At 46.6% G+C, this 14,562-nt stretch overlaps 1 protein-coding gene across 1 annotated transcript in view; it reads right to left on the reverse strand.

Moving 5' to 3' along the window:
• The window catches only part of FRMD4B (FERM domain containing 4B), a gene marked incomplete at both ends in the record, with an annotated part of 77,464 nt that overhangs the window by 9,047 nt on the left and 53,855 nt on the right, over window positions 1-14,562 (reverse strand). Inside the window, 8 exons of the mRNA XM_082289025.1 lie at window positions 304-532; window positions 1,772-1,891; window positions 1,979-2,112; window positions 2,243-2,384; window positions 2,873-3,011; window positions 3,417-3,493; window positions 13,132-13,218; window positions 14,124-14,181. Of these exons, the coding sequence (XP_082145151.1) occupies window positions 304-532; window positions 1,772-1,891; window positions 1,979-2,112; window positions 2,243-2,384; window positions 2,873-3,011; window positions 3,417-3,493; window positions 13,132-13,218; window positions 14,124-14,181 (986 nt within the window). The remainder of the gene's footprint in view (window positions 1-303; window positions 533-1,771; window positions 1,892-1,978; window positions 2,113-2,242; window positions 2,385-2,872; window positions 3,012-3,416; window positions 3,494-13,131; window positions 13,219-14,123; window positions 14,182-14,562) is intronic.

Here is a 14,562-nt window from a genome sequence, read left to right on the forward strand (position 1 = left end):
AATTCAAGCACCAGAAAAGCTTCATCCAAGATGTTGCTGCCAGCCTTTTTGTGCACAGCATCTTCAGTCCATACCTGGTGCTGGAGCACGTCTGTGCTTGCTCCCAAAACTGCAGCTCACTCGGCCCCCAGCCCACAGCAGAGCACTGAGTGTATCAGATGCAGCAGTTGCATCTTTTTATTCTTATTTAACTGCCTCGGAGAAGGTAAAAACCATATAGAGGAGATGTAAACAAAGCTTCTAAGTAAGCCAAATTGCTCTTTTTCCCTCCTGTTTGCATCAGAACATGGGGAATTCTCTCACCTGGTAGAGCCAGAGTTGATTTCTGGGTTGGTTTTTTGCCACACTTGATTCTATATTCATTTATGGAGTTTTCTATCTCTTGCAGCTTTTTTACAGCATCAGCATACTCTTGCTTTCTTTTCTTCTTCACGTTTTTGCAGAGGTCTGGCTCGCTGGCAAGTTTCTTTGCAGCTTCCACCAACTTTTGGTGTATGATAAAATTGCTCTCCAAGTCCTGCAAAGTAGGATCCTGCAAATTCATGAGATGAGTTATTTACTTGTACTCCACAGAGAAATTACCAGCGAAGGTTATTAAAGAAAAGATCTATTTTTGTGGTAATGAAGTGAACTCTTGAGCACAAAATACAGAAATACCGAAGTTCATACACAAGACAATCTCAGCATATGAAAGAATTAGATCTTATTTCTGACTAGGGTACGATTACGAGATCTCTTGGGCAAGGTCCAAAGGTCTCAAGCCCAGGTGACATAACACAGGCTCTTAAATTCAGGTTTAGGCTGCTAAACCTCCTGCTATGAATCCAACCCTGAAAACATCTGTTCAAAATCTCTCTCTACTTTAGAGAAAATAAAAATGGAAATTGGTATCACCATACCTACGTAAGAGGGAGTTTCAGGCTTTAATTAATTGTTTGTAAACTACTTTGAGAAGCTCAGATGAAAGGCACTGCAGAAGTGCTAAGCAACACATTATTAAATCTGGTCAGCAGGATTTTGGTTTAATAGCATTTAAGCAGTTCACATAAAATCACTTTGCTGCAGACATGGAGCACACCAGCCCTGTGAGGCAGGGCAGAGAGTTTCTGGTGAAAGACAGATGCCAAGTGCCCAACACCTACTTACTTGGACGATACAGCTTGTTAACAAATCTCAGAAGGAATGAGGGGGAATGGAGTGTGTCCAGAAACTGCAAACATCTGAATTACCATATCATCGAGTCAGTCTCTGCCAGCAAAGTTCATTTTAGCTTCTTGAGCAATGCAGGAGGTTTTACTCAGGAGGAACCTTCATTAAGCCACAGGTAAAACTCCTCCTCCTGTCACACAACTATGCTCATGGACAGATGACTTTGCAAGGGGGACAGTGCACACCCCTGCCACGTTCTGGGTTCAAACATCATCCCAACACTACACATGCCAATGTTCCAGAAAAGCTCAGAGCCGTGAGCTGCCAAATGGCATTATGCACCTGATCTTTTCTAATTAGCAGCAAAATATTCATTAAAATTCATGCAGCCATGGCCAAACCAGGGGTTCAGGTCGGGTGAACTTAAGGCCTTTAGAAACAGCCAATTTCCTGGCCAGTTCAAAGCGTGGCTGAAAGAAGGGCAGAATGCATCTGGCTTTCCCACTCCATGCAAGGAACTGTCCCAGCTGCCTCCTCTTAAAACACCCAAGGAAGAGCTGGATTATTTGCAAGTGGCTTTGGCCACCAGTCTGGCTCCCAGCAAACCAGCTGCCATGCTCACCTCCTCACTGGGGAGCAGGTTGTCATCCAGCTTGAACGCCGTGCCCACGCGCCTTCTCACCTGGGGAGGCTCCTCTCCAGCACCCAGAGGATACTCCTTGGGCATCTTGCCTGTCAGCTCCTGGGGAACAGAGAGGGCTCCACATAAGGCTCAGTGGGAGAAAAGGGCTCCCACCTCCCTGACCCCAGCGTAAGGTGCAGTTCTCACCGCCTCTCGCAGGCAGATCTTCTTCAGCTCCTCAACTTTCTGAAGCAGTTTTTCCTGAAGGAGTTTCTCTTTCTTCTTTAGTTCCATAATTTTCTCCTTCTTTTGTTCTTCACTGACCTCTGAATCCTGAGAGCCTGGAAAACATGCTTTGTATCAGAGGATTTCCACGTAAAGGCCATTTTTATTGCCTGGTAGCCTCATTTCCCTTTTAACAAACACAAGCCCCATTATACCTGGCTACTTCACATTTACGTGCAGTATTACCTGATGAGATCAAACTGCCATTGCTGGCCATAATAAGCTGGTTCTTGGCCTCCAAAGTCACCAGCTTTGACACTTTTGGTGTTCCCATCTCTGTCAGATCCATGGCAATATCATCCAAACTTCTGGCTGAAGGAATTTTTGCCTGAAGGAGTTAAAAAAAAATCCAGCCTCCTTGAGTTACCTCTAATTAACTTCAGAACACATCACAGACGATGACATTTCACACCTCATCTCCCACAAAATTAAGGGCTAAAGCAACAGCATCACACAGGTGCTTGCACTGTGCACAGGCTGTTTGGCATTCCTCTCCCCCAAAACCTGAACCATCTCCCAGCTCAAAATCTCTGCAGTTTTCAAAACAAACACAGGAAGGAGACAAAAGAAAAGGCAGATTGGACATCCAGACATGGGAATTCCCTCTTCCATGATTACACTTCCATAGCCTTTAACTGCAGGCAGGCTAAAATGGATCAAATAACAATACTGCCACTAATAGACTGGCTCAAAAAACTGACAAAAACAATTTGTAGTTTTTCTCTGGAGACTAGTTCATCTGTGGAAAAACACGCTGAAGAATATACAGGAAAGGTGTTGAAACCCATGCTCGCAGTAAAATGCCTCATAACTTACTTTGCTTTGCTTTCTGTCCAAGTAAAACTGGTGCTGACTGATTGCCATCACCCAGATGGACTTGATCAGGGAAGTGTTTGCATACCAGGTCTGCACCACCAGCCCGCTCTGACTAAAGGTCCTTCTTGATACTGAAATTCTGAGGAGGTTAAAAGAAACACAGTTTCAAGACAAGTCTTTGAGGTTTGAACTCCACAATGCCTCTCTCTTAACCAGGCAAGGCTCAGCCTTAATTTTAGGGATGCGAAAACTCAGATTTCCTTCTCCCCATCACCCAGTGCTGCTGCAAATCTGGCCATGACAAACCGTCCTCCCTCTGCTACAAGAACTCCCTGAATGGACACACAGGGAATCTGAGAGAACACCCAGGGATGTGAAAGCCCCGGTCTGCCCTGCCAAACGCTGATCAGGATCAGTCCCAAAGCCCCGAGTAAACTCACGCTTAGCTCTGAGGCACCTCCCACCCCATTCACTAACACGTGATGATGAGTTCCCACTGGGTAAAGATTAACCTCATTGACAGAACTGCCTCCTGCAGCCTCACCTGCGGGGATCGTGTACTTCCACAGCAAATTTCTTCTCACGGAAATAGAGATTTTCCAGCTGTTTCCATTGAAATAGCTAGGAGAATTGGGAGAGAGAAGCAGAACATGGTCACTGAACAATCACCAGTCCTCTTTCCCCAAGGTGGCATAATTTCAGCAAATTCCTGTGTATCCTCAGCTATGGCATGGACTGAGCAATAACTACATTCATAACGTCAATTAGAAGAAGCACATAAATATAGGATGCCCCCTCAGTAATTTCACACTCTTACAAACAATGTGCTGCAAATTGAGGATTTTGCCAATGACAACATCTGCTTCCATCAATAGCACATTTAATTTCACTGCTACAAGTTCCCAGAGATCTTGGCAGGGCAGTTAAAGTAATTTTCTCTCTGATTAAACACAAAAATCTCTTTACAAAGTAATTGTATAGACAACTATGGTCTACTTCCCTGAGTCAGAACATCCCCAGGGAATGGCAGCAGCTTGGAAATAGCAAGTCTTGTGAAGACACTGTCTGAGACATCCAGCGTGACATTTTGGAGCAGGGGTACAGCATGTACAGAACAACAGCAGCTACAGGAGGAAGCCACCCCCAGCACATACTCCTGCTAGAAACCCACATATTTCCTGCAAAGTGCCAGCTGGGAGAAGAGATCAAAGTCAGTCGGCGCTTGGCAGCTGCACCCATGGGATCAGAATTTCATACGAATTCGCTCTCCTTTAGCAGCAGCATCAGCCACCCCCTGGGGATGAGCCATCGGGGGCTGCATCCTCCCAGCCCAGCCTAGGCTGCTCCCCGGCCCCTCAACCCAGGTTTCAGCAGCACCACCTCCTGCCCCCTCTCTAGCAGTGCCAGGGTGCCTGGATGCACATGGGGACCCACAGGGCATCCCCAGGGATGTCCCCTGACCATGATGGGGTGCACAGGTGCAGCAGCACACTGGAGTTTACATCAGCTGCTTTCCACACCTGCAGCCCACACGCAGGTACTGGAGGTACCTCAATCCAGCTGGGCAGGCAGGGACAGGGTTCAGTGAGAGACCAGCCTCCGACACCAGGGATCCAGCTGAGGCACCCAGACCATCACAGCAACTCCCTCCTTTCCCCACTGGAGTTTTTCCAAAGCCTCCACGGGTGCAGCCACCACACCAGAAACTCCCAGGACACACAAAATTCCCACTGGCCTCTGCCAAAACCTGACTTGCCGTGCTCCCTCCCACTACAGAAGGACTTCAGGTTTTGTAAAAATGACGTATTACACTGCTGCATCTAAAACATTTATAACACAATGAAACATAACCCAGCACATTTGTTTTTCAGGGAAAAAGTGGCTCTTTAAGCAGCCTTTCCCTCTGTTTAATTAAAACTTTCCTTTCTAGAACTACAACTACCAGAACCTGCTGTAGAAAAAGTGAAGCCAACTGGAAATGTAATTTACTTAAATTAATAAACTATTTTGTAGACGATTGTGGAAGTTTCACTCTGCTGCTTAAATAAGTTTATACTTGTCTTACAGCCCTCCTGCCCAGTCACACCGCCGCCAGAAGCGCCTCTTTACAACTCTGCACTGAGCTTTGAAAATACGTAATCTTAAAAAACGCAAAAGGAAACAGCCCAAGCGGTCTGTCAGGACACTGACAAATAGCACCCGAGGGTGCTCCAGCAGGGATCCCAGCCGGGATCCCGGCACAGCCCCGGCTGCCTCCCCGCGTCCCGCACTCACCTCGCCGCAGCCCCGCTGCCGATCGCGGCTCCCCGGCCCCGCCGGGCCGTGTCAGGGGTGACATGGGCAGGGCCGAGCCGTGCCGTCCCTCCGTCCCTCCGTCGGGCTGCTCTGCCTTGGCAGCTTCGCCTCCCACTGCTGACACACGCCTGACATCACCACCCACCCGCTCCGCTGCGACGCCTCCCACACCCCTTTCTTTCCCCAGATAAAGGCAAAGCCCAACGGCGGAGGGAACGAGGAGGATTCTGCGGAGGGGCTTCACCCCTTGGAGCACCCCGAGTGCCTGTGGGGGCCAAGGCGGGGGCAGTGGCGTGGGGGTTGCTCGGGGTCCCCGCGGTGCCGTGTCCCGGCCCCGCCAGCCTTGACTCACACCCAGGGGCAACAGGTTCGACCAGAAGCATCATCCCGGCGTTCCCGGCCGGCCGCCCGCTCCCACGCTCGTAAAAACCATGGGCGGGCTTCAAACATGACCTCTGGAAAAAAACTGCCTTGCTGCCTCTTATCGCGGCGGGTGATGACTCCCCGTCCCCTTTATCACTTCCTTCGGGTTTTTCCCCTCCGGACGCGTTCGACATTCCTGAGGACTGCGGGAGAAGGGGACACCTGCCCGAAGGTGGTGAGGGTCGCGTTTGGCAGCAGGACAAAAGGCAGCAGCCCCAGCACCTGGAGCAGCCTCCTGCCCAGGCAGAAGGACACAGGGGTCTGCGCGGACCCTTCCGTCAGCCTGTGCAAATCCGACACCAGGATCATTTGCAGTACCGAGAAAGGGAAGAAAAGCCTTTGCATTTTTAAGAAAACCTGCATGGAGTTGCCTCAGGATGTGGGTAGAGCCTTGCCCCATTTCCTCCCCACCCTGTGAGATCCATCCCAGCCCAAAAGGAGCTGACAGGCGCCCCAAGCATTCGCAGCTGGGTACATTCACCACAAAGACATCTCTGCCTCCTTGACCAAAGTCTGGGATAACTCCAGCTCCCCCCTCTGCTGCTCCACAGCAGGAGAGATGGGAATTGGTGTTGTACGAAAAGACACATCTTTGCTCTTGTGGACTGAAAAGTGCCCTGTCCTCAAACTATCTCACTTAAGAACAATATAAGCTCCTTAGCAATCACCTCATCTGACCAACCCTCCTAACTCAGGTCCTCGTAAAAAAGGTTGATGATTAAATGAACAGCTTTAGAGTAAGTTGAGAGTTAATAATATTTATACAGATGCACATAGAAATAATCCTGAATGAAAATATTACAAGTTTCTGCCTAACACGCTTGGATTCATAAAAACAAGAGGGAAAAAAATGGACTCCATACAAACAATGACAAAAAAAAGCAATAAAGCGGTAACTTTCTTTAACCGAAATTTTTCTAACTCTTGGTCAAAAGGCAGCACTCAGGAAACCATCACTGCACTAGAGATCTCCTGCTCCCTTCAAATACTCCCTACCCTGTACAGACATGTTCCTAAATAATTCCTAACTTCAATCTTACCTAAACTACATGTATATTTAAAGACAAAAGAGTGGCAAAAAAAACCCCAAAACAAACTGGAACTGGTTTTTGAGGGCTGGAAGAACAATTAGGAATAATTAAAATGTTTTTGTGGAAGTTTTGCAATGTATGTTCCTTTTAACCAGATGATTAAGTCCACCTGAGCTAATTAATGTTTTCTTAATAGCCTTCCCATCCATCTAGGTTGTCAGATCCTTAAATGCTCCTGAAAACTCCTACTGAGCATCCCAGGGGCTGCCTGTCTGACTCTTGGGGAAGAATTTGGCCTGGTCGAGGTTTCTTTTCTGGGATTTTTTGTAGAAGGCAGAGGTGCAGCTCTGGCCACATCTCATTACCCAGGCACCTCTGTGCACCAGCCAGACTCCTACCACCCAGCTGCTGCTTTTCCAGCCCACGAGTTTAGGCTTCCTGCATTTCTACTGTGATTCAGTTCCAGATACCAAGGAACACTGAAGGAAAAGGAATCGCCCTCCTTCTCACACAAAAAGAACTGTAATAGTCTAAGAGACATGGGATGCCCAAATGTTGAAACACCTTAAAAGAAGCAGCTGGTTTTTTACCTGGCTGATCTTGCATCCAGTTTTGAATAAAATGCAAGTTTGTCCGGGCCTGATAGCAGGAGCAAACTGGCTCAGAAAAACGGCCCCGTCAGGATTGCAGGCAGGAGCTGGCAGAGCCCCTGCCCTGAGACATGCAGGAGAGCTGCTCAGGGGCTGATGGCTCAATATTCCTGTGAGCCTGATGGATTTTGTTTAAAAAACCAGTATTTTAGTATTTTTTTTCAAGGTTTTTTTTTGCTAGGAGAAAATGTGGAGAGCAGCTGAGTGCAGGGGCTATGTGGCCACACACTGCTGCACCAGCCCCAGGCACAGCACGTGTCATAATTGTACCTGGGATGTTTCCAAGGTTAGTGGCAAATTCTGACCGAGAGCTAAATTACCCAAATCTCTGACTTTCCACCCAAGGGGTCTTTGGTTAAGGTCAGCATGGAAGTGCAAGCCATGCCACAGTGTTTGCAGCAGCCTTTCCCTCGGGAAGCACTTCCAAAGTACCTCGTGGTACGTGCGATGCCTGCAAGGAGGCTCAGCAACCAGCACCTTGGGAGCTGGCTGGGAACAGCAATCTAAAGACAAATCTGGCAATTCAGAGCAAGGAAACATAAAAGATTTCTGCCCACAGGAATGCACCCCACCCAAAGAGGGAAATTACCACCCTGGCAGCAGTGCTGGGAGCAGGGCTGTGTTTCAGCCCCTCCACTGCACTCGGCTGTCTGGCATCCTGCCTTCAGCTGGAATCCTTGTGTGTTACACTGCTGCGCCTGCCCATGGAGAGAGGCATTTGAGGAGATGGCAGGAGAGCCAAACTGCCCCACCTGCAGCAACTTCTGAGGGAAGGAGGCAGACAGCTTCCACCTCTGCCAGCATAATTTGGCAGAGCTCACCTGCAGGCATCCTTCATCCCTTAAATATTAAGCCAGTACTCTAAAAATCTCTTCGATCATATTTTTTTCTAGTACTTCATGATCCTTTTTTTGCCTGATCCTCACTAGCACTGGCATCACAAGGCAGAGGGATGTCTCAACATGAAACTGCCCCAAAACGTTTGTGTTTTGTGGCACGTGACATTCAAGCAACTTTTTGCACATCTGGAAAGAACTGAATTTCAGAGCAGTCTCGTAAAAGCCCTGTGCTTATTTTAAGTAATTACGTGAGCTTAGTATCTTCTATCTAAATCAATGGCTTGGTGAGAAATAAACACCATAAAAGAAATCTCTGCCTAATTAGAGCTGCCTGCTGAGAAGGCTGTTCCAACGCTGCTGTGTTCTGAACTATTCAGCAAAGCAGGACAGCACATTTACATGAAGTAAATGTTCTGCAAGGGAAAACCTTCAGCATCAACTCTTAGCATATGTCGAATTAAGAAAGAAATATCATAATACCTCCTCCTCACAGATCAGGAGCAATGCATCCCAACAAAGAGAAAGTCAAGCAAAAGAGTAAGGAGGCTTGCAAGGATGAACAAAGAGCTCCTGGACAAACTCAAACACACACAAAAAACGCCCTACAGAGGGTGGGAGAAATACAGAGAAATTGTCTGAGCAGCCAGGGGTCTGGTTTGGAAAGCTAAAGCCCTGGGAGAATTAAATCCAGCCAGGGATATTTTGAGGGTGGGCAGGCCCTGGCACAGGGTACCCAGAGAAGCTGTGGCTGCCCCTGGATCCCTGGAAGTGTCCAAGTGCAGGCTGGACATTGGGGCTTGGAGCAACCTGGGATAGTGGAAGGTGTCCCTGCCATGGCAGGGGGCTTGAAACGAGATGATCTTTCAGGTTCCTTCCAGCCCACACCATCCTATGATAAACATGACCCATTTCAAAATGAGTATATGCTAACAAAACCACTTCTGAGAACACAATGCAGTCAGGATGTCAAGCAGTAGAACCGATATTCTTGGACATTTGAAACAATACCATAGCAAGATTAGTTCTTCTCTTCAGATAATGTAGTTAATTTATCGTGAGGGAGTCACCCACATAAACACAGTAAGTGGGAGAACAAGTCAAAGAGCCTTCTCCAGCCCTCAGAGGATCCCCACATACTGGCTGAACACAGAATAAACTCAACTCGTGCCCTAATACACCCTCCATTAACAAGACAGACATTGTTTATCTCACCAGTGAGAAGAATGGGGTAGAGATAAAGGGAGATCTATTCTGGCTTGAAATGACAAACAAAGTCCTGGGATGTGTTTTATATTTTTCCTAATTGATTCAGAGGATACCAGGGACAGGATCTTGGCATGCCACCCTACAGCAAGCAGGAGGCACTTCTCCAAGCAGGAGGTGTCCCTCAGTATTAACTGCAGCTGAAAGAGAATATGTTTACAAAGCAGCAGGACTGCAGAGTTAATCCCAGGTCTGAGCTCAAATCTGAGCACGGGTTGCCAAACTCAGTCTGTTTTAATGCCCTGTGAGACTTCAGGATGATAATCAAGTGAGCTCAGTGTAACCTCCAGCCAGTGTGGAGCCACCGTTTTTATCTACAAAGACAATTTTCATAAATGACACACAAAATAATTCTCCCTTTTCAGTCTGTTACGGAGCTGGGGCACAGTGCTTCCCTCACTGCCTCAGCTGGCAGTCCTGGGTGAGGGGTAACACTTGGGCTTTGCTAGAAACTGCTCCCAAAGCAACACAAGCTCCCAGGAGTGACTTGGAGCAACAAAACTCCCAAAACCATCTCAGGTCAACCAGCAAAATATTAATAGCTGGAGCCAAACCTCCCCAGCCAGCTCTACACAGACAGACAGCCAGGGCAGGTTCTCCTGGTCCAGCCCCACGTCACACACCGGCCTCTCCAACATCGCACGCTCCCCTCACGGATGGTGATGATGGAGCACTGGCAGGGCTGGGCGAGAGGGATCTGGAAATTGCTTCATCCAGGACTCTCCTGCAAGTTGCTTCCTGTGAGGAGCTCTCAGCCTTGGACTTCGTGCAAGTGTTGATCCAATAACAAAATCTTGGGATAACCACTGCGCTCCAAGGCTCGTATTTAGGTATCTTTGCCTGAAGACCTACTTGGATAAAGCCAAAAGATTTCACTTTTTGAGGAGGGTGGTTATATTTCTTTGGATTTAATGGACCCTCCATTGATGGGTGCAGCTAATATATGTTTTATTTTTATTATTAATAGTAAAATTTTATTCTAAATATGGACTTAGCTCTTGCCAAATGCCTATGATTCTACAGTGAAACAAACACATGTGGCAGCAGTCATAAACATTGCAGAGAAGACATGGGGAATAGAATAAATCCCCCTGGTGTGAATTCACTGGGGCACAGGCACCAATTCCTGTTAAAAGCCTCCCATCCGAAATGCTGCAGCTTTCCCACCACAACAAGTATCAGAGAGGTTTGCACACCCAGAGATCACTCATAGCTTTAAAATTCGGGAAGGCCAACTTGGTCTTCATTAGACTTGAACTCAACCTTTCCCTTCTATTATTCTCTATTTATTAATCAGCTGCATGTATATTTAAACATCACCAACTGGAGAAGTGGAGCATAATGAGGATGCTCTTTCCCAGATGGCTAAGGATAAACACAACAGCAGTTTTGATCCACAGTATAAACAGCTGGATAATACCAGCACATGGCAGTTGTGAGTTTGGCTCCATTCCCAAAAACCAAAGCAAGAAAATTCTGCTAAATCCAGCAAAAGTAGCACCTTTGACAGGAATCGTTTACATGCCTATTCCCCTCCTGCCTGCTGCTCCAGAGAGACTCTTGGGAGATTCAGGCAAGCTGCATATACTCTTCTCTCTCTGAAATAAATTATGATACATTCATAAATATGAAAATACAACAATACTGATTAAAAGGAACTTCTGCCTGCTGCATCACAGGCAGCAGGGCTGTAGGTACACTGAAATAAGCAGCAGCATTTTAATTCCAAACCCATGTCAGATGTGGGTGCCCCTCTAGATCTGATGTCTGCTTGTCCCCCCAAAAGTGATCTGATTCCAATCACTTATCCCAAGTGCACTTTGTATTGCAAACCCTGAAATATTTTTCATATAAAGAAACTGTCTGCATACTTAGCCCCATATTACAGGCAGCCATGGCTCAGGACAAGCTGTGGCTTGGATAATTTTTGTCCCTTTGCACTGACACCAGACAAATCCTTAAGGGTATTTACAGCCATATCCATCCCCACAGTTTCAATGAGCTTACTGGAATTACACCTTCCACCCGCAATTAGGCTCCTCTCTCTCACCTTCCCTTTTAATCTCTATCCTCTGTTATATAATTATAATTTCACTAAAGCCAACAACTATTCTCATTTCCATTGTAACACTTCCACTGCAGAGATGACCTCTGGTTTTTATTTTATTTTTCTTAATCCTGCTGCATTCAAAGCCAACGCCTCATAACTAACTGTAGCAGGGTGTGACTTGGTATCTGGGCCCTGCTGACCTTAAAAAATGTTCTTAATCTGCCTGGTTGATGTTGTAAACTGAAATCCCACAAGCATAAAAAATGCTTGACAAAGCAATGCATCCAGCCAGGCAGGCTCCATCTTCTTGGAGAGCGTTGCTGGTCACAGCTGGACATCTTGGCTGCAGAATGATCCTTTCCTGGCTGGAAAATCTTATAGATGTTGCCTTAAATCAGGGAAGTGCTCAAGGGCAAGAGGACCTCCTCGATGCTCTCCTTTGAAATTCAATGGCTTCATCAAGCTGACTCGATTTCCAAAGAGTTCCTCTGTGTTGCTTTTAGTGCAGGCATGGGAAGAGACATCTGGGATGAAACTCTGTGTTTTACTAAACCAAGCAGAGGAAGGACACGAGAGCTCACCCTTGGACACACAGGTATATAAATACACCAAAAAAAAACCAAGTCATAGCCTGCTCTGGAAAAAGAGAAGATCAAGCTGGAAGCTTGAAGGGGGATTACTCCTTAACAAGGAAGTTTTGTTAAGCTGTGCTTTTTGGCACCAATACACTAAACAATATCATTTTGCAAATGTAAAAATTCCCGGGCGGAGAGCACAACTTCATGTGAACTCCTGCCCAGATCGTTCCTGGGGAAAGAAGAACAGCAAACTCCCAGGTCTCCATCCCCTCATGGCTTAGATGTGAAGACATGACCAGGAACAATGACAGCCCTGGCCCAGCAGAATGGCTCCAGCACAAGAAGCACCAGCTCTCCCACCAGCCATGGGGGTTAAAGAACCCTTCAAAGACTTTCAGGGATCAGTCCTGTCACAAGGACACACATGTGGCTACAGGATGGGGGGAGCTCCCACCAGCCCATGTGTTGGGTGCCTGGTGGGTTTCCAAGACTGCTGTCTGGGCTCTCTGCTGGGGGCTCCAAGGGAGCCAGCAGAGCAAGGCAGGACCCTCTGCCCTGTTCAAACAGCACAGGAGGGTGTGGGCAGAGTTCACTTTGCAGCAGACACACTGGGAAGTAGTGGGTTGGAGAAGGAGAAGAACAATCTCCAGTACTTGGCATTTATTCTCAATTCCCCCTTAGAATTCATGGAAACACAGAGTTACAGAGTTGCCTCTACAAGCCTGCAATTTCACGCAGTTCCCCTCGTATTCCGCCTCTATCAGTGGAGCCTTTTACACGTCACACAGAAAAAACCAAACTACAAAAGTGAAGTAAAAACACTGCCCAAGTACAAGACCTTGCCAAAACACAACTGCTTCATATTTCTGTAGTTATCCCTGGGGGCTGAAAAATTCCCATCCTGAGACCACCAAACTCAAGACACATGAGCCAAAGCTCCCAAAGGGCATTTCCACTATCTAGGAGAGGGAGAGATTTACTCCCTCAGTGCCAGCAGAGATCTCCTTCTGCCTCCAGCCCTTGGTCTTCTGCCCACCAGTCTAATAAGCAACAGCTTAAAAGAGTACATTCTGACATAAAACACCATACCATGTTTCCCCCACAAAAAAATCAGATGCAAAAAAACTTACTTTTCGGGGCTTAACTTTGTCTTGTAAGTCGTACTGGCCGATTCCTTTGTAACTTATTCCAAGCCACCACGGGATTCCTTGTTTATCCTGAAAAATGGACGTCTACGTCAACCAAGAGCTACTTAAGAATTAGGCAATTCCAAGAGTACAGCCCTTTTCACTCTGTGACAAGTACAAGTAGGTACAGAACAGAGATTTTCTGGCAAACAAATTGAGGTGAAGTGGATTGCTGGGGTGAACGTGGAAACTTTCTCCCTCTGCCTTCTGAGGCAGAGGCACAAAACCAGGTGGTGGCTGTGCAACATGGACAGAAAAACGACAGTGCTGCTGAAACAACAGAGTGTCACTGGCTGGAGGAGTGGCTGTGAAGGGGAAGGACAGGGGACAGAAAAAAACTGTGGCCAATGACTGCATCCACTAAATTCAGGCATGGATAGCCACAGGAGGAAAGAACAGCGTAAGACATCAGCTTCTCAGGTACCACAGTCATGGCCGTGACTCAAAAGTAAGGAGACATCATCTCTGCTGAGCTCTTCGGCACAAAACACTTTGGCCCCGGCTCTGCTCTACAAATGGGAATAAATGGTGTATTTCCATCACTCTCCAAAAGTATTTCTCAGCATTTGCCCACTCCAAGCACGCACCACTAATCACTTGCCACTTAGGAGGAGTCTTTTCCACATTTTATTTTTCTAATCTTGATTAATGTCTCTGGGGAAACTGTTAACTGCTTCAGGTCTACAAGTGATATCCAGTTTAATTAAGATGCTAGGAATTTAGCTCCTGATAGGATTACGTAAGGTTTTACACAGATTCCTTTCTGCTCTCTGGAAACAATTCTTAAAGTATATTGAATGGGGAAAAATTACAGAGCTTGAAAAATGTGGGGTTTCATACTGATAGAAGGGCACTGAATCATCCAACTGCTCCTTTAGGAATGCAATCCCACATAATAAGCTCAGCAATCACATTATCTATAGGCAGTTACTGACCTTTACTCCATAGTAATGAACTCCGTATGTTGGCAAAGCTTCTACCACTTTCATGTACCTGCAGACAGATTTATAGCATATCAGATGATTTTCTCTGGAGGGAATAATATCTATTAACATATTTTTTTCACACATACATCCAGGACACGTCATTTATCATTTGTATATTTTGAAGGCCTTAATAATTGAAGGCCCATGTTTTCAGAAAAAAATTTAGCATCTTGGCTTGGGGAAAGATGGGGTATTTTGGCTCAGCTAAAGCAAAAGGAAAATCTCTCATACAACAGAACGTTCAATCTCTTATCAGAGGATCACAGAACTGAAAGCAAAAATTCTGAACTGAACATGTGAGCCTTTTGGGAAATGTTGGCAGTAAAGACCTGCCTATAATTATTCCATTATGAAGCTCTGGTTACAAAGGATAGGCTCCAAATAAATC

This window comes from Coloeus monedula, assembly GCF_965178545.1.
Source record: "Coloeus monedula genome assembly, chromosome: 11".
Taxonomy (NCBI): domain Eukaryota; kingdom Metazoa; phylum Chordata; class Aves; order Passeriformes; family Corvidae; genus Coloeus; species Coloeus monedula.